The following is a 21,406-nucleotide window of genomic DNA, read 5'->3' on the forward strand; positions in this document are numbered from 1 at the left end:
TTTCGTAGCGCCATGGGCGCTTGTATTTAACATTGGTGCCTTTAGGCACTTTTTATTTGGGTTTTCTGCGCTATGTGCGCATGTATGAATTATTATGCCTTATGTGCACTTTTGACTATTTATGTCCTATGTCTTATTTTTAGTTGCCCCTTTGTGGACACATGTTTTGGTTTTGGAATGGACTTTGTTGCCCATATTTGGAAGGTAACCCATTGTATTAGGTGATCAGTCTAATTGGGGCGCTAATGTAGGCCACTTCTCAGGCCGTCATCCGATTAGTCTTTTCTGACGCCATCAGCGAGAAGGCGTTAGTATTGATTGACTATCTTATTGAGTCAATATTTGTGTTTTACGTCTTTCTATAGGTAAGAATTTCTATCTATTAGACATCTTATTGTGTCATAGAGTTAGTGAGAATTCGGAGTTGATACCGGAGAAGATATTAATTACTATAAATTTATCTCATAATTGAATTAACAAAGTAGGACCGTTTTTGTTTGGTCTTTTTACAAAGATTGGCCGTTTTGTTGGCTCTTACATGCTTGCTTGCCGTTTTGTTTCCTCTTACATAATACCGACCGTTTTGATGGCTTTCACACAATACCTGACTAGTCTATTGAGCGGGCTACGACCTAGCCACTTTTTTCTACCTTGACAGAGATAACTTCTTCAGCTGCTAGGGAATTCTCTTCATGCTTTCTTTTGACTCTGGTTCTGGCCGGCTCCTTCCTCCATGCGGACGGGTTGAGAGTGGTTAGATAGCAGTCTCGTGCCTGTTGCTGATCTCCATGAATAGTTCCTATTGAACCGTCGTTACACACGTACTTTAAGAGCATTAAATGAGTGACAACCACAACTTTTATCTTGTTTAGATTAGGGCGTCCCAGAATGACATTATATGCTGTTAAGTCTTTGACAATCAGGAAGTCCACAACCATCTCTCTTCCGTCATTACGTCCCCTTATTCGTACTGGTAGGGTTATGATGCCTACAGGGTGTATGATGCTTCCTCCAAAGCCGATGATGGGATAGTGAATGCTTTCGATTGTTTTAGGATCATGAGCCAGACGGCTTAAGCACTCCATACTCATTATGTCAGATGAACTTCCTGTATCTATCAGTATATGTTTTACTCTCATGTTGGAGATCTTGATTTCTATGACTAGCGGATCATCATGTGGGGTGGCTATGCGTCCTCCATCGGACTCACATATTTCAATCCGGGGGAATGGGTCCATTGGTCACTTCCCGGATAGCATTACTTGTCCTAGTCGGCGGGCATAGTCTTTCTGTACTCTCATGGTGGGTCCTCCGGAGGCAAGGCCTCCTGATATGACAGCTACGAACCCCCTTCAGTATGATTTCCTTCTCCAGCTGAAACAGGCGACTTGTTCTTCTTGTAATGGCTTTTTCCTGTGCCGTGAGTGTTCCTCTATAGATAACTTTTCAAGTGCCCTTTGGAAGCCAGCCCGTCCAGGGCCCTTTTCAAACTCCTACAATCTTTGGTATCATGACCTATATCTTCGTGACACCTGGCAGTACAACTTGGGATCTCGATTCTCAGCGGGAGATTTCATTGGAAAAAGCCGTTCTAGGTTGAACCTGGTCCCTACGTCCACTAGAATGGTAAGGAGGTCCGTGTTATACTCAAAAAATTCCTTCTCTTGCGGCCATCCTCTCTTTTGTCAGGGAGAGGTGGAGTCTTGTTCTTTAGATATTTCCCAGGTGTCGTTGACCTGTGTGACTTTTCGATCAGTCCTTTCTTTTTTCCCGGACGAGTCTGTTGCTTCCCCAGCCTTTCCGTCTTTGGACACACTACATATTTCTGTGGCATGTATAAATGCCTCAGCCTCGTCCAGAACTCCTTCCATTGTTCGTACACTCTTTTTGACTAGATCAAATTTGAATGATCCTTTCTTTAAACCCCTGATGAAGTTATCGAAGGAGACGCCATCGGGAAAATCTGGAATTTGTCCCGCTTCCAAGTTGAAGCGTTTGACATAGCTTCGCAAAGATTCGTCTTTTCCCTGCTGAATGCGGCCTAGGTGCATACTCTTCTTCTCTTCTTCCTTTCTTCCTTGTATGCCATAAACCTAGTGGAAAATAGTGTCTCTAGCTCATTGAAAGAGGCAATTTGTAATAGCCTTGTTTTTAAGAGGTTTTAATTAAAAGTTAATTAAATTTATTAGCTTAATTATCACTTTAAATCCTCTTGGTATTAATGTATTGCTAATCATGATTTCTTAGTTGTAGTCTTTAAGTATGGATTATAAAAATTAAAAATTATAATTTTATGATGTTATTATATGTAAAGACTATTTTGCCCTTATGGCCTCAAAGGACCAAATATCATTCTTTTTGCCTTTCTTTTCTTTTTTCTTTTCTTATCTTTTCTTTTCTCACTCTCTTGCTTCGTGGCTGATAGATAAGCTGCCAAGATATTGAATTTTTTATGCCTTGTTGTCAAGTGATAACAATTCTCCAATTGAGTTGTCAAAAAGCTTAATACTCCGTAGTAACAATGTTTCGATTGGGATTTTGATGGTGGAAAACCTTGTATGTGTTCTCTATTGATTTTTCCTCAATTTGGATGCAACTAAGATCCCAAACAACTATCCTCTAACAGCCACTAATTCATTCAGAAAAACGTCCATAACCACCACCATTAATCCCCTAAAAGTTATAGCATTAAAACCCATCTCATTCACAATTCTATCTCCTTTATTGTTGGCACTTCTGTTTGCTAAAATATCTCCATCATGAAATCGTTTTTAACCATTAGTTCCTTCATAAACGTTTCAGCCCTTGAAAATTTAATCAGTTTAGGCTAAAGAATAATTCAATTTGGAGCATTATTGCAAGACATAATCCCTTCCGAAACCAACTGTTGCTGCTGTTGTTGTGATGCCAGCACCAGATTCTTTTTCTATTATTTCGACAATCTTCTGATCATTTTGAGCTTCTGTTTTCTTAATAAGAACTGTATACCTCTTCAATCTGATGAATTTAGGCTCAAGAATTACTAAAATCGGATCCCTGAGCTAAGAGATACGGTCTTCTGAAGCTGACGGTTGTTGCTGCCAACGTGTTGTTGTTGTTGCTCTTCTTCCTTGTTACTTCTCACTTCCCCAACTTCTTAGTTGTGTTGTTGACTTCTAAAGGACAAGGTAAAATGTTGGGGATTAATTTATGATGTTTAAGATAAATTTGGAAGTCAAGAGTATGAGTTATCTTTGGAGATTAAAGTATGGGATGTGTTCTGGAAGATTGAATTCGGATTGAAGCGAGCGATGGTGATCGAGAAATGAGATTCTTGGAGGTTGGGTGTGACGATTGAAGGTACACATTGTCCATCCACTTCGATGGAAATTTATGGCTTGTGCTATTATCTTTATTTTAAGAATGTGATTTACGTATAACAATATGAATTTCGATTTAAGTTTTACTTATACTATTAATTGTGATTTGGAAAGCCCAAATATGATGTGAAAATGAACATCTTTAGAATTTCAGTGAGTTTAATATTTGTGTTTTTAATTTATATATCTCAATTGATTTAAACATGTGGATTGTGAAAGCTCGATTTTTGAGACTTGAAATTTTGATTGTGAGGCATTTTGATAGATTTGAACATGAGATTTGTGCCAATTCGATTGTGAGACTTGTGAAAATTCGGTGGCAAGATTTATTAAAATTGGTTACATATTTGGGGAATGTGACCAATGTGAGATTTGTAAAGATACATATACTTGTTAAGAATGATATGGGTTGTAATGTGATCGGAATTCCATACTCTAAGTCAGCTTATGTTAGCTTCATTATATTTAGTACGTTTTGAAAAATACAATTGAATACCATTCTAGGTAATCAAGTTATAGATATGATAAATTTTGAAATAAGGTACGGAGTACATGATTAAGAGAACTATGAGTTTGACTCATATATATATATATATTAACCTATGTTAGGATTAATAAGGTTTAGCAAGAACTATCATTTGAATCATACGCGACATATATATTTCCTTTGTATTCTTTTGTTTTTCTTGAACTATTATTTGAGTGATATAATTTTATAATAAGATCAATAAATTATTTGTATAAGATAATTATTTTCTTGATGTTATAGTAAACGTTATCACTAAACGGTAGTTTTACCAACATATTAGTTATTGTATAATTCTAACTCAAATATGACGATAAGGGTTGGTTACAACGTAAATGGCTTTTTGAAATAAGGTTTATCAATTGGATAACCATAAAAATAAACTAATTGATCTTCTAAAAATCCAGTTTTTAGCTACTCAATATATAATTTTCCGAATTATGATTTATGGCCTATATTTACCCAGTTATCCTTTATCGAGTTGTGAAGCTCAATGTTTATTAATTATTTCATTTGAGACCTTTACATGGTTTATGTAAAGAGTATGTTTGAATTTAAAAGTTTAAGATTATTCTTTGACTAAGATAAAATAATATAAATGATATATATTTTGATACGATTAGATTGTGTATTCATACATCAGTTTTTATTTTATTCTTAATGAGAATTATTTTTAAGATCAAAATTACAGTGTTGGGTATGTAACCACGTACGATCAAGAGAAGATCAAGTTGACTAGTCTTAATTGAGCTATTAAGCTAACTGGGTATATCTTCAATGCATCTGGGGTTACTTATAAGTGAGATTTCGGGTTATCATACTCAAAGTTATTAAGGTTTCATATTATAATAAGGGATTGAGTTTATTATAATATTCTGACTATTGGTTGGAGTAATTTGAAAGAGTGATCTTTGTGCTACAAACTAAATATGTGCGTTTTGGGATCGAGAATATATCAGTGGATTATTATTGAGGTTATTATTTTGAATTCGTGAGTGTGGCTCTTGAAAGCTTAATGATTTCGGTTATACCTTGGATTTTAACTATATGCGAGTGTTTTCAAGCTAACTGAATTACAAATAGGTGCTGAGGTTATCTTGTTTTCAGCATTATGTATACAAAGATTGTGAAAAGCTTTGGATAAGCTATAATGATGTTTAAGCAAATATTTTGGATAGATTTGTCAATTTGAATAAGTATCATTGTGACAACAATTTCAACTGTGTTTAATTCAAATGTGATTTAGTTTGTGATACAAGCCTTTGAAGAAGAATGTTTATAAATTTCTTAAATTTATAAAATGAGTTTTCACATGTGTTTTAGTAGGGAAGAAGCCGTTAACAACGGCCATGAACAACACTTGTGTATTTGTGTGTGATATGTGTAAATGCACGTATGTGCATTTGTGTAAATGTACATATGTACATCTGTGTGGGGACATGTCCTAAAAGTCTTGCAAGCATGTGTGAAAAGGTGGGTGACGACCCCTAAAAGTTTGGAGGCAGTGGTTCTTCAACCCGTCTCTATTCGTGTTCTCTTCCCCGATTTATATATATATGTTTAAAAGATAAAATGTGTTGATTATGCTAGAAGTAGCAAATATTGCGAAGCTTGTCAATGTGTGTGATTTGAAATGTAAATGATTTGCTAGAAAAAGCAAATATCTCTTAAATCTTTAATTTTGTGCAAGCTTTGAATTATCAAGGATTTCTAAGAAATACATTTTATACATTACTATTTGATATTATTTCCAAAATAAATTATCGAGAGCAACCCGTTGAGTTCTTTGCTTCCAAAAGGAATATACATGTGTGATTTGGATGTGAGCCTCAACATGAAGATTTTCTTCATATTATATTGGGAAGTGAAGAATTATCCTTAGTTAAGTCGTGTTAATTGTTTAAGCTCAGGTAGACTTTGAGATACGAGTTGAGAATATGTGATGGATTCATTCTCAAAGCATATGAGATTTGTTATATTGAAAAATGGATTTGAAGACTTATGAAAATATAAATCGTACGATCTTTGGAAAACACCTGGTGACTGAGTGCAAACCTTTGCTTGATTTATTTATCAATTATAAACATTAAAGTTGTGTTCAATGTTTCATGTGCCTTAAATTATTGCAATTTGATTACTGAGTTTAATTTGAATATGATTTGATTCATATTGGATCAGTTTTATCTTTGAAATAAATAAATCACGAAATTATATTTTAAGCCACTAAAATGAGTTTAGGGTTGGGCAATGTGTACTCAATTTCCCTGACTTTGTTCTTTGAACCTGTCTTGGTGGGGGCAGAATCCTTTTTAGTGATTTTGCAAGTATTGTGTAAGCTCGGTTGTGGATTACAGATGTGATTAAGGAAGGGATAATTTTGCTGAAATGTTATCAGGCCATCAAAGATTATGATAGGTTAAGATCTCTTGTGTATTTATAGTTGATTATAAGTGTTAATTCGGGTTTTATTTTATAAATTGAATTCTAAGTGTAATTAGTGAAAGATAAGTAATTCTAAATAGCAGCTCAAAAGCGTGGGCTGTTACACAATTGATCCTGCATGCAGCCTTTCAAACCATTTGGATGCGACACCTTTGAGGGTGGCCGGAAAGTATTTGCACCATGTAGCCTCATTGGTACCTTGTACGTACATATGATGACGGTATGCAACTAAGTGCATATCCGGGCCAGAGGTGCCTGAAGGAAATAGTGCCCTTGGTCCAAGTATGCATATAATATTAAGTCTAATAAATGCGGTTCAGTATTAATTAACAAGTTAATAATTCAGTGAGATCAAGTGAGCTGAATGCCTAGCTAGAGGCCGCTTCAGTTCAAGTGGAATTAATGATATTAATCCACAGCTTACTCTTGACTGAACCCGTAGGGTCACACAAATAGTACGTAAACGGATCAAGTATTTAATGGCATTAAATACTCCATCTATGGATATTCGGAATCGACGGATCTTGGTTTCAGTGGGAGCTGAGATCGTCACAGGCAAGAAATGAATACTCCGGAAACGATGATATTGCCGGAAACGGAAATATGGATCGTATCGGAAATATAAATATTATCCAAGTCGTAGATGTTGCCGGAAACGGAAACATGGTACGTATCGGAAAATATTATCGGAAATGGAAATATTGCCGGAATCGGAAATATTGCCGGAAACGGAAATATTGTCAGAATCGGAAATATTATCGGAATCGGAAAATAATTCCGGAAATGGAAATATTAAATATTTGTTCGAAACGGAAATTAATTCCGGAATCGGAAATATTAAATGTTGTTCGTATCGGAAATGAATTCCGGAATCGGGAATTTAATCGGAAGCGTGTCGTACGAATTAGCATCGGACGAGGCCCGCTAGACGAAGGCCCAGCACGAAGCCAGGCCATCGCCCAGCGAGCCGCACGCAGCAACGCACGCCTTGACCAGGCCCAGCGCAAGGCCAGGCCCAGCCAAGGGCGTGCGCGCGCAGCACCGCACATGGGTTGTGCGCTTGTCGTGGGCCGCAAGGCCTGCGCGGGTGCACGGCTTGTACGATGCGTGTGCGGGAAATCCTAATCCTATTAGGATTCGTGCGAAGATTAAAATCCTAATCCTATTAGATTTGCTTTGTTATTTAGAGTCCTAATAAAGTTCTAATTAACAAATCCACATCCTAGTAGGATTACAATTCCCTTTCCATACCTCTATAAATAAGGGCCTAGGGTCATTATTTTAGATAAGTAATTCAAGTATTCAAAGTGATTTTTGAGAGCGAAAATTCAGTCATACAATTGCCTACAATAGCCGAAAATTCTAAGTACCTTAAGGGCAATCCTAGTTGGTCAAGCTTAAGGCGGATCCGGACGTGCTGTGGACTATCTACGGAGGGACGACATTTGGAGTCCTAAAGACTTGTTCTTGTTCGGTTCGGGCGCAGCTAGGGAAGGCACGCAACAAAGTGTATGCATCTAAACTATGCTAAATGATTATGTGTAAATAATATGCTTTCCTGGCTTTATGGTTTTTCCGCATGATTTATGAATTGTCATATGTATCATAACCTAACAGTGCCATCATAGGCCTCAATGGTAGGAGTCTTAACTTTGGGCTCTTTGGGAGTGTTCATTATAGCCTCGCAGAAAGGAGTGCTCATGTGCCGTAGCGTCAGGTTATTCAATCCTTGCTGAATGTGATAAGTAGGTTCACGACGGCTGGAAGCAATTTGATGACGCACCCCCACTTTGGGAGAGGTTATCTGAGTTTTCTCTTGAGTGGAGGTGTAGAAAGGATGGTCTTCCGTGACGGGGGTTGATCCGGTGTCCGATAATTCAGACTCGGCCTCATAGTGCTCTTGCCGCCTTATTGACGGGCGCAAGGTGGTGGATGGATTTACTCGGGAAAATGGCCGGACTAGTTGTTCTCGCCGTGCTGGGGGGGTTGATTGCCACGGTCCCCGACCGGACGTTCTGCCAAAGGACTGGCTCCCCTGCTAGCTATTGGACGAGAACTATCTCCTGCTCTCCAGACATTAGACCTAAGTGGCATTCTACTTATCCGGTTGACTCCAAGGCTGAAAGGTCCGTGTGAGGCCGTCCTTTCAGTATTGTAGATCAATATATTCCTTCGTATTACATCTGGCAGCGTGGTGCTCATATGCTGTTGAAAGGTTTGATTCATCTGTTGCTGGAATCCAGCCAGAATCTCTCATAGCGCTCCTACTGAATCCGACAGATCTAGATTTTCATCCAGTATCGTGTCCTTTATGCTAGGGCTTAGATGTCCACCAGGAGGAGGTGGCTCGACGCGCGGTTCCTCTTTAACAATTACTTCCGTTTCCTAGACGCGACGAGGAGTGCTCCCTACATTGGCAATCCGATTAGCCTCCTCAATATGGTGTTGGCTCCTCTCACGCGGACGCCTTTCTCCTCAATTGTCATTATGCCCCTCACCGTCAGATTGCAGTTCCACCATGATACCTCCCCACAGACGGCGCCAAATGTTGTGGGAACTTTGTTGGTGCTGACGTGTCACCCTTTCCTAGGAGGTATCAAGTATGCGCTGACACGATCTTCCTGCAACCTGCAAAACAAGAATATTCCCGTAGGAATATTCCCTCCGATGCTTAAGTAAGTATAGGCTAGAGAGAGAAGTGATTTGTAGAGAGAAGGCAGAGCAGAATAGTTTAAGGTAGGTGGGACTGAATTGAATGCCCCTTTTATACCTTAGGATCTGAACTATTTATAGGGTTAGGGTTTTTGGGAATTGGTCCCAAACCCTAACTATATGATTGGCTGACCTCAGAGATGGGGACATGTGTCCTTATCTGGTTTTTAAGGGCTTAGTGTATCTTTCGATTTGGGCCTGCTATAAGTAATTTGGGCCTCTTTTGTTTATTTTTAGGAAGAGTTCGTTAAATGGGTGTATGCCTGCGGGGGCCACGTGTTGCTCTTTGGTAGGTTCATGATGGAACTCTCCAATTAGGCCACATCATATGGTCTTTTATCTAACACGTATTGAAAAGAAATACCCAAGTCAAAAGAAAATATATGCATAAAATACAATATTAGTGACAAATTATTCCGTGCATCGCACGGGTCTAAAACTAGTTTCCCTTAAATTACAACTTCCTATGGGAATTCTCAATTAGTTAACCAAACAAGCCCTAACATTGAAAAAATAAGAAAGATTTCAATGGAAAAGTGTGAGAGATTAAATTCCCCAATTAATTTAATTGGTTAAAATATTATTTGGACACAAGTTTTGATAGAATATTAAGACATTTATGTGATACTACGTAATATAAAAGGAATGATTCCCTAACGTAAAAGACATTTTGGGACACCCAAAAGGAATTTGTAAAGAAAATTCAGGGAAGGAGGGAGTAAGTAGTGTGAGTAAGTAGTGTTTGGCCCGAACAATGCCCCGTATTACTACTTTGAATAACATAACTAGTGTGTGGCCCGAGCGTTGCTCCAGGTTTAATTTATCGCGGTTTACTTTGTGTAAATATGTGTCTATATAGGTGGTGTCGTTAACAGATTGTCAACAATGTTATCAACTATATTACCAATGGGGCTCACAACGAATACCAAGTTCACGACGATAACAATATTATCCACGAGGATTATGTCCATATCGTGGTCATGAGGAAACAATGGAACGATTGGAAAATGTAAGTTCGATGTTAGCCGAATTAGTCCATGATTCTCGAAAGAAGAAAGATGTAAACGAGGACGAAAGAGCATCAATGTTCAAAAACTTTTTATCGCTCAATCCACCATCCTATGATGGCAAGCCCGATCCAATTGGGTTCGAAGATTGGATCAGTTGCATAGATCAACTATTTGAAACTTTGCAATGCCCTGAGAAATGGAGAGTTGACTTTGCAGTGTTTTACTTAACGGGTCAAGCAGGACTATGGTGGAAAGTTAACAAGGAAAGGAAGTATGAGCCTGGATTTGGCTGGACCCAACTTCAGAAGTTGATGAGAGATAAGTTTTACCCACCATCCTTGAGGAAACAAAAGGAAGTTGAATTTCTCCACTTGCAACAAGGAACAATGAGCATTTTAGAATACGCAAATAAGTTTATGGAGTTGTCAAGGTTCGCACCATAGCTAGTATAAACCGCGAAATCTAAGATGAATCGCTTTGAGCGAGGTCTTCACCTTGAGTACCAGGATAGGTTGTCAACTTAAAGGTTTACTTCCTATCAGGATATGGTTGATATTGCAGTTAATGTGGAACGTGTACTACTTCGAGAAACCCGGAATGTTGGATATAAAAGGAGAAATGATAACCAAAACCAAGGAGGAGAAAAAAGGCCAAACCAAGGCAATCAAGGAAACCAAAAATATATTAGGAATGATTGTAATCAAGGAAGTAATAAGGGACAAGGTTATCAAGGAGTTAACAAAAATCAGAATAATAGGTCACAAGGATGTGCCACACGTTGAGAGTGGATGTCATGCTGGCACAAACACTAGCTTGTTACCGTTGCCTGGGCCATGATCACTTCATCAGGGATTGTCCAAAGCAACTAACACCAATCACAAGAGGACCATTTTCAACTAACAATGATCATGGTCGTAACAACAATAATAACAACAACCAAGGAGGCATAAAGCGGAACACACCTCGACCACCGACGACTGGAAGAGTCTTCGTAATGAGGCACGAAGAGGCAAATGAGGATGATAACGTCATCACTAGTACCCTCTCTATCCATTCTTCCCCTGCCCATGTTCTCTTTGATTATGGAGCTTCACATTCTTTTATTTCTCCATTATTTGCGAAATGTTCAAATTTGAAACCATGTTGTGACTTTCATGCTATGAGTGTTGCCCTTCCTAGCGGAGAAATTGTGAAATGTAGAAGCATGTATAGAAATTGTCCTATTATAATAGAGAAAATTGAGTTTCTAGCTGACCTAATAGCTTTTGACCTATCGGAATTTAATATAATTTTGGGAACGAACTGGTTGATTAAGTATAAAGCTAACCTTAATTGTTCAAAGCAGAGTGTGACCCTTAAAACTCCAATTGGGGATAGGATTTCATTCCAAAAGTTAGTGAGAAAACCAATTATTCAAATTGTCTCTGCTTTGAAAGCTCGTAAAATAGCTGAGAGTGACTTTTCTGGTTATCTTTTATAGTATTGTTGACCTAAATACTTCTAAGTCATCCATCATCGACATACCTATTGTTTGTGAATACCCACATGTTTTTCCAGAAGAAATACCTGGTATGCCTCCACCTAGGGAACTACACTTTAGCATTGAATTAATTCCAGGATCCACCCCTATTTCTAAGGCACCATATAGAATGGCACCAGCTGAGTTACAAGAATTAAAGAAACAATTTGACGAGTTACTTGAAAATGGGTATATTCGACCAAGTGTCTCACCATGGGGAGCCCCTGACTTATTTGTGAATAAAAAAGATGGAACTTTGAGGTTATGCATAGACTATAGAGAATTACACAAGATTACTATCAAGAATAGATATCCTTTACCCCGTATTGATGATTTATTTGACCAACTTCGAGGTGCGAATGTATTTTCAAAAATTGATTTGAGGTATGGATACCACCAACTTCGAGTTGAACCTGAGAATATTCCAAAAATAGCCTTTAGAACCAGACATGGTCACTATGAGTTTGTTGTAATGCCTTTTGTATTAACCAATGCACCAGTTGTATTTATGGACTTAATGAACCGCGTTTTAAAACCATGCCTTGATAAGTTTGTGGTTGGTTTTATTGATGATATTTTGGTGTACTCCTAGAGTAATAATGAGGAACATAAGGTTCATTTGAGAAAAGTTTTAGAAACATTGATTGAAAACCAATTATATGCCAAGTTTTCGAAATGTGAGTTTTGGCTTAAGGAAATATCATTTTTGGGTCATATTATTTCTGAGAAAGGTGTATCAGTTGATCTTGAAAAAATAAAAGCAATTGTAGAATGACCTAGACCAACCAATGTCCCTGAAATGCGAAGTTTTATGGGATTAGCTAGATATTATCGAAGGTTTGTTCAAGACTTTATAAGGTTGTCTTACCTATATATAACCCGATTAGTTAGAAAGAATACAAAATTTGTGTGGAATGATGATTGTTAATATGCATTTCAAGTACTTAAGAAACGTCTCACCACTTCCCTTATTCTTACCCTTCCATCTGGAACTGAGGGATTTGTTATTTGTAGTGATGCTTCTAAGCATGGGTTATGATGTGTTTTAATGCAAAATGGAAAAGTCATAGCTTATGCACAAGACTGATGTTGCGAGAGTAGTAGCACTAAGGCTCTGAATCAAGAATTCATTGGCTGCAAATTGTGGAAGAATGGGCTTGCATTTGTATCAATTATATCAAGAATCTTGGCAAAGAACCATTGTTCCTCCTCAGAATCTCTTCTAGTAATGGATCTGGCTATAGAGTCGGCTAAATGGATTATAACCAAAAAATTGGTTGTGCCATTTATTCTCATTAACTCTTTCACTATCGCAAAATAGTACCTCTCATTAGGCTTTAAAGCTGAAAAAAGTATGAAAATTTGCAAATTTACCTTTAATAAAAAGAATTAGCCTAGGTCAAGGACGAAAACAAAACTTAATCTTAATGTTAAATATCTATTTGTACATAGGTATATTGCATATGTACGTGAATAATATAATACTATACATTAATGCATATGTAATACCCCGAATTTGTAAAAGCTTGATTAATTATGCTAAATTATTTTTATTTAGCTTAAAACCGTTTTAAATCCTAATTTCGAACTTTATTTTAATTAACAAAGTTTTATTTCTCTTGAAATTTTAAGATTTTTACACGATTTACTTTTCGGATTTTATAATTTAATTTTTATATTTACGAGCCTAACGACCTTTTTTTTAAAAAAAAATTTAATTATTTTCGGATTTTTAATAATTTCGGAACGTTCTTATTTTATTCGAAAAATTAAGATTTATTTTTCGTTAACAATATTTTTTTTTTTTTTTTAAAAAGAGATTATTTCGAAACTCAGTTTTTATTAACCATTTTTATTCCAATTAATTTCCTAATTAATAATAGAGATCAATTTTCTGAATTTTTGCCTAAATAATTGAAATTACGAAAATGCCCTTGAAGAGCAAAATTCCATTTCACTTCTTCTCCCTTGCTCTCCACGTACAAAGCAAGAAGGAGCATTTTTCTTCCTTTCTTCCTTTCCCTTGAAATCAGTCCATGTTCATGCCTTGGCCTCCAAGGTCTTCACTCTTCTTCTTCACTCTACTTTTCATTATAAACAACCATTTTTCTTTCCATTTTTCTAAATCAAAAATCAGTTAACCAAAAATGAAAACCACCCTTCCCATTTGCTTCCCTGCTTTGTTCGAACAACCACCACCAAGCTTCCCTCCTTCCTTTCACGGCACCACCGTGCTGCAGCCACCCTCACCACCATCTCCGGCGCAACACCCGACCCAAACACCTCCCTTATTTCTTCTCCTCCTTCGTCGTGACCTCCCCTGCCCCTCCCCTGCTTTTCGGTTCAACTCACCTCCCCTGACTTTTCTCTTCTTCACGCCCAACCACCAGCACCGACGACCACCGCAATCACCATCGCACACCCACCGTACTTTCCCCTGCTCTCCTTCTCCTTCGTCGCACCACGCCCCACCACCTCCCCTGTTTTCCCTTTCCTCGTTCCCCTTGTTGCGCCACTACACCGCAACCACCACACCCCGTCACCCTCACCAATTGGTGAACTAACCTCCGCCACCCACTTACCCCGGCGAGCCGCTCTCCCCTCCTCCCAGAACCACCCAACGGACCCCCCAAACTCCCCTGTTCCGCGCAACCACTCCTCCCCTCCTCCTTGTTGTTTCGTCGTCGTGAACCAACCCCCACCATCGCCGTCGCCTCTGGCGCGGTTTGCGCTGCTGCACCGCCCAGCTAAGCCGCCCAACCGCCTTCTTCCTTCCTCTCCTCCTCCCTTTCGTGTTCCCCTTTCTCAGCCCCTCCCCTGTTTCCCTGTTCTTCGTGCCCCCGTTTCCTAATAAAATGAGTTCCAGTAATTGGAATTTTGTTCTTTTATTCCCCAAAAGCCCAAACTTTTGTTTTGGCCCAATATATATATATATATCAAAGTAAGTTCTAATATTTCATCAAAATCAATTGATATTTATTTTAATTATGATTATATAAATTTAAATGGTAATTTCAAATTTATATTTTGGCTGAAATTTTAATTTAGATAATATTACCGTTAATTATGGGATTTAAATAAAGTTTCAAGTAAATCGATTTATGAAATATTTATTTTTCGATTGAAATCTCGTTTAATAATAATATTTTCTATAATTTATAAAAATGTATATTTTTTATTAAATTCATTATTTCAAAATTCACTATCTATAAAATTATTATTTATAAATATCAGTTTTAAAGAAATTTATCGTTTTAGTAATTAATTCAATAATTTAATACTTTGAAAGAAATCGGACTCGGAGCTCAGGACGAACGAACCAAGGAAAAAGGCCTAGCAATCATGGAATTGAGGTAACGGTTATTGCTAGTACCCGCAATCCCTTCGAAATGTATTTATGAATGATGTTATGAATGATTGATATTTTATAATGATGTTTTATGATTTGTGGGATTACAAGTATGATTTGATTGAATTGATTTACGATAATGCAGCTTTATGCAAAGTATTGATTTAATGAATTATTATTCTTGAAAGAATGATTTTATGAAATAACGAGATTTAATGGTTTTAATTATTGAACCACCCTAAATTAATGAGATTTTCCTGATTAATGTTCCATTAAAAGAAATGTAAACATGATAAATGAAAGTGCAAGAACTGGTCAAGTTTCCCTGTTATGGAGCCCAGACTCCCCCTGATAAGAAGCAATGGCTTCCCCTGATATGGAACCAAGGTTCCCCCTGATAAGAAGCACTGGATTCCCTTGATATGGAACCAAGGTTCCCCCTGATAAGAAGCACTGGCTTCCCCTGTTATGGAGCACCGGCTCCCCCTGTTATGAAGCACTGGCTTCCCCTGTTCGTAGGAGACGTCCTACCATGTTTTCCTGTAAAGCCCTGACGACCAGAATAATACTGTTAAAAGGAAAAAGATTAATGAAATGATGTTCCTGAAATAATGTTCCTGAAATGATATTCCTGGAATGATGTTTATGAAATGACGTATCTAAAATTATGTTTCTGAAATGATGATGCTTCTGAAATGATGATTTATTAAATGTTTTACTATATTCTATTCTCCCTGTTTATTAAATAAAATGAATTGAAATGATGTTACGATGCTAGGGTAACTCGTTACTGAGTCTTCGGCTCACCGTTTTGTTCTCCGTTTTAGGTACTGCTGGGGACCACGGAAACGAGTAGTGGCGAGGATTTCACCATTACCATGTTCACCTAAGTAAATGTTAAGTTGTAAAGTGAAGATTCTGGATTAAAAGTTACGTACTTTTATTAAGGAATTAAAAATGAATATTATGTTAATCTTGGAGTTTAATAGCTTATGATTGATGGTTGCCTTGTAATTCCCAAGAGGGAGTTACGACAGTAATGTCCCGACCGAATTAGGTTAATTCCGCTGCTAATTATTCCTTAATAAGTGATTTAGAGGTCGGGGTGTTACAGCATATGATACATATTTCAAAAATATTGTGTGTATATTGCTAACTATTACATAATTAATTGATGTTTATTAGAATGAGAAACATGAAAAGGAACACATTGATAAGAGAGATGGAGAGGAATTCATATTAGAACATGATTCCATGTTAAATATTTTAGCTATACATTCTAAAGATCTTATACAATGCAGTATTAAATATCTATCATAAAAGCACAAGTTGGTAGAACATATCGATTTTGCTAAATGTTTAGGACCGCGATTCTATTCAGCAATTATAATTCAGATATCTGAATAAACAACAACTTTTGCTGAATGATATCCGGACCATGTAAAGTTGTGCATGAGCTATCACATTACATTGTCATTCCAAATTATGTAAAATTTATAATTTGACACTCACTATTCCATGGAAAACTATAATGTATTTTATGGACTTTGATTTTCTTGTAAAATAACAAAGAATATTTTGAGGAGAAAATTAGCGAGAGTCATATTATTCAAAAACCGGTTTACTTGCATCCACATTGCCAAGTAAATTACTGGTTGGAGACAAACAAAACTTGCCAAGTAATAACTGCTAGCACTCCTAGATTAGCATATGCATTTGTAGTATGAGAAGGCTGAAAGGAACATCTAGATCAACAATGCTCAAATCAGAAGAGACCTATTAGGGTGCAAACGAGGAAGAGATATCCCATAACTTAGTTCAGACTCACCTATAAAAATAAGAGTTATGAAGCGGTGTAGAGTATGCTCACCCGACTTCGTATCCTTCCAAATAGAGGAGAGTCATAAAAATACATAGGAGCATGAAAGAGAGAACTCAATAACTGAGAAAATAAGGATTTTGATCTCTTATTCCCAATGCAACAACGACAAGGGATCTAAAGAGCAAGCCTAAGCGAAAGTTTGAAACATAAGCAACCATTTCCCTATCCTCAAAAACATGCAGCACAATAGAAAAACTACCCTAAACAAAACAAAGCCTCACAACCTCCATGGATTACAACTTAATTACAAGTAAATAAATTCTTTTAACATAGAGGCCAAGATTAAAAAAAATCAAAACAAAAAGGGTTTAGGAAGTGCAAGAGTATTGGGAAACATCAACAGTTTGCAAGCATAGGGAAAAAAGGAAGATAACAAGACATTAAGTCAAAGTCCATCAATATAAGCATATCTTGCTCAGGTAAAGTTCTTTAAGTCTCATGGCCCACAATCCCCTTCCAATTCCAAAAGAACCAAACCTCAAAACATCTGGAACTCGCATCTTTAGTATCGCCTCCATCCAGAAACAATAAGCCACTATTGAATTAAGAGGGAAACTCTTTGAAATTAAATTTGCTTATTATGGTTGACACAAAAGTCGAATACGGCTTAATATATAGGGACAAGAAACTCTAAATAGGAATTTTTTCCCATGAGTAATAGGAATTATAAGTGAAATAACATAAAACTTAGTTCACCTCTGTTGTTGTTACTCATTAAATTATCCAATTTACCTACTTCACTAACACCAAAAATTTAGCAGAGTAGCCATATTTTTAGAAATTATTTCTTCGATAAACACAATTAGAGTATTGCAATGCACCAAATAAGTTAGAAACTCAAAGCACCTAACTAACCCAAAACTCAACCAAAAGAGTCAAAATGCAACATCAAATCACTAAATATACAAATTATAATATAAATTAAGCATTAAATATGTTCAAAGAGCCAAAAAAAAAACAAATAGATGTGAGAGAAAAACGATAACTTGATATTGAACTTTAGTAGCAGAAACGTGAGCCGCCTCAACCTCGCCATCTCTGGTGAAGAGTTGAGTAGTCATCTCACCACAACTTCGCTCGCTCTTTCGCAGGGGTACATGAAATGCGATAGACAGAGAAGAAAACTAATTACAAATGATACCACGGGGTTTTCCATTTTTGTTCCGTTCAAAAGATACCCGCCAACAATTTTTTGGCATTTCTCGCATATTATCACTCAAATGGATGTTGTTTTCTAATACGTAGTTGAAGTTCGTCTTACCAACTGATATCTCAAACTCATCTTCATCAGACCCAACCTTCAACAGTTTATGAGCAAAAAAAAATCTAAGAATCTCCACCACGGTTGTTCGATCTAATTCGTTCAAGCTGCCCCACGAGAATGGTACAACCAACAGAACGAGAGGAATACAAAATACCTGTTGTGAAATCATTTTTTTAAAAAAATAAATAAATCAAAATCAAACCCTAACTTCATATTGAGATTGAAACTCACCTCATTCGAACCCGAGGATGGTGAGCAATGTTATTAAAATCGCGATTCTACTTTAAATCGGAATGGCCTGTCAGAATCGGATCGTAAAATAGAATCGTAAAATCGTAAGATTCTACAAACTTTGCGGAAATGACGTTTTATAATTAAATGTATAAATTCTTTACCCATTTTTTAAATAAATAACACTAAAAATTAAAATATCTAGTTAATTGCTCACCTAATAAGCGATAAATGACCTTATAAATTGTTTATGACATTTTGTACAAGGAAAAAAGTTAATATTAAATATCAAAAATGCAATAGTTCAACATTCAACAAACACTCCAATAGTGCAATGTAATGTCATAAATTAAAAAAAACCACATATTACAATACAATATTACAAATTCTTAATTACTTATTAATCATTATATCCAAAGCTTGAGTCATCGACGTCATCGCTTCCCGTAGTCCTATCACGGGTCTGATCTAGAACATGCAACATTTTCCCTCTTTCTCCCAGAGCTTGAAGCAGAGCTTGACATATTACTAAAAAATAAAAAGGAAAGAAATTCATTTAATTAGACTAATGAACTAAATGAAAGAACTTTAAATTGAAGAAGCAATCAAGTAGCCAGCAAATAAATTAGTCAATTACGAATTTACTATACAAAAAGAAAAAAAAACATTAGAAGAAGAAACTATGTAGATATCGCCAAATTGAAGAGCAACTAAGTAGCCAAACATAGACAATTACGAATTTACGAGTACAAAATAAAAATATTAGAAATCGCCACCTTCTAATTTAGCAAGAGTAAGTTGCCCAACATATATATCAAATTTTCGATTAGAAAATTACAAAATAATCCAAAAAAATAAGAAAAAACTAAATCAACTTACAGGCTTGCAGCATACACAAGGATTTACACGATATTGATAAACTGATGAACAAATTTGCAGATTGTATCTTTGAGGATTGAGAGCGTCGTTATTTTTGAGGAGTGAGAGAAAGTATCTGAGTGTATGCAGCGTGAAAAGAGTTGCTAGGGTAAACATAGGGGTGATAGGTTATGGGCCTGACCCAAATTTAAACAAAAAATAACTTAAAACAGAATCGGTAAAATCGACTAGAATCGTACGATTCTACCGATTTAGCCCGATTCTATCGATTTAGAACGACTTTATTTGCGATTTTTTTGATTCCGATTCTAGGTACGATTTAGATCTTTTGGGTCAAGTAAGATCGTAAAAACGTCCGATTTAGCGATTTAAATCGCGATTTTAATAGCCTTGATGGTGAGAACTGCAAAAATCAACAACACACGTTGAAAAGCTAGAAAGAGTTAACGATGTTGAAGAGAGGAATGCGAGGGCGGAGGAGAGATGGAGCAGGGCTCAAAGGGAAGGGGGAGGAAAAGTAAAGAGAAAAAGTTAGGGCTCAAGTGAACGGTGAGAAAAAATTCAGAGAAAGCAAAGGAGGCGTGGGTAATATGGTCCATCCACTGTTCAGAGTGAGACAAAAAGAAATAGGTAGACACAAAATCGGGGTAGAATGGGTACAAAATCAGGGTAGAATGGTAGTCTACTATTGTAGAAATAGTAAACTGAGTTTGTGACTTTAGAAGTATTAAGATTTGGAGTACAAAAAATTGTCAAATACAACTACAAGGAATGTGTCATTTTGTCATTTTGGGGGTTTACAAGCTTAAGGTGTATTATATTCACCTGATTTTCAGTCATGTTTCCTTAACATATCTTATCTATACGTAGCTGAACTTATCTGAACTATTCTTTTAGTTATAAATCATACTTGGGTAACTCTTATTTTTCTCGAATTTATCTTATCCGAGCTTATTTCTCCTGAAATAGTGAAAATAAGTTGAACAAAACAGAGCCTTAACCTTCTAAAATTGATTATTACTCCGTATAACCTTAAAGATCACCTTTTATATAATACTACAACCATGACCAGGTAAGATTCTGACCAATTTGGCCCAAAAATGAATTTTTAATTTACTTTGTACGTTTTTTCTTTTGTCCTAAAAATAAGGTATAGAAAAATCACTTTTAAACAATAACAAAACCTTTTGTTGACGATTTTTTTGACACGACTACTGGTGCCAATTTTTCACTTTTTTTGGTATGACTTTTTTGTGCTTTTGAGACGACTTTTGACATGTCTTCTAGTGCATTTTTTTTGAGACTCTTTTCGATGCGACTTTTCTACTTGTTTGAGGGATTTTTTTGATATGTCTTTAGGTGCAATTTCCTCACGGTTTTTGAGATGCCTTTTTAAAATGAACTGCGAGCCGATTTACGATATGCCTTTGGGTGAGCTTTCCGGCACACCTTTTAGGGAGGCCTTTTGACAAGTTTTTGGGTATGAATTTCAACATGAATTGTGGTGTAATTTTTTCACACACCTTTCAATGTGACTTTTTAATATGTTTTTCGAGAAGAGTTGTTGACATGACAGGAGTAACCTGGAAAAGCGTGGCAAAAGTTGTTGAAAAGTCTCATCGAATAGCGTATCGGAAAGGTACAAAAGGCGTGCCAAAATATTATACTGAAAGAAATACCGAAAAGTCGACTTGAAAGCGTGTCAAAAAACCTTATTGGTGAAAAAGTAGCATTCAGAGACGTGGTTAAAAAGTTGACTAGAAAGACATATTGGAAATTTTTGTTGAAAAGCGTGCCGAATAGTCGCACATAGAGGAATATAAATATAAGTCGTCTCTAAAAGCGTGTAAAATAGACCGTCTCGAAAACCGCAAAGCCGTACTTTAATAATATTTCTAATAATCGAGTCGTTTATATAATCATATATTCATATTGATCGTATTGATCGAGGAAGTAGCCTAACAACAATTCAATCTAAAAATGTTATGTTACAAATCGTTAATGACACAGTATATAGAGATAATGATTCGATAACGACTCGAAAATTTCCCGATAATAATTTTCCCAGAATCTAACCGGAATTGAAATGACCCAACCTGAAGTTAACTCGAAATAGAAATTACTAGAGACATAGCCTACCCGAACCTAATTGACCCGTTAAAAAGCCCGTTTAGAATCGAATCGTGTATACTTTAATCGGATCCCAATCTGAATTAGATCCGACCTGCAACAT

General features: G+C 36.6%; 2 protein-coding genes across 2 annotated transcripts; one reads left to right on the top strand and one right to left on the bottom strand.

Moving 5' to 3' along the window:
• Nucleotides 1-632: 632 nt before the first annotated feature.
• Nucleotides 633-1,238, bottom strand: LOC110799918 (uncharacterized). Its single transcript, XM_022005191.1, has one exon. The coding sequence runs from the start codon at nucleotides 1,236-1,238 to the stop codon at nucleotides 633-635; it is 606 nt and encodes a 201-aa protein (XP_021860883.1).
• Nucleotides 1,239-10,842: 9,604 nt separating this feature from the next.
• Nucleotides 10,843-11,529, top strand: LOC130472193 (uncharacterized). Its single transcript, XM_056842687.1, has one exon. It carries the CDS (start codon nucleotides 10,843-10,845, stop codon nucleotides 11,527-11,529), a length of 687 nt encoding a protein of 228 aa, XP_056698665.1.
• Nucleotides 11,530-21,406: the final 9,877 nt, after the last annotated feature.

The sequence above is a fragment of the Spinacia oleracea genome, chromosome 4, assembly GCF_020520425.1.
Source record: "Spinacia oleracea cultivar Varoflay chromosome 4, BTI_SOV_V1, whole genome shotgun sequence".
NCBI classification, from domain to species: domain Eukaryota; kingdom Viridiplantae; phylum Streptophyta; class Magnoliopsida; order Caryophyllales; family Amaranthaceae; genus Spinacia; species Spinacia oleracea.

Coding starts and splice junctions, on each gene's coding strand:
- LOC110799918 (XM_022005191.1), bottom strand. CDS start 1,238: ATGGACCCATTCCCCCGGATTGAAATATGTGAGTCCGATGGAGGACGC.
- LOC130472193 (XM_056842687.1), top strand. CDS start 10,843: ATGCTGGCACAAACACTAGCTTGTTACCGTTGCCTGGGCCATGATCAC.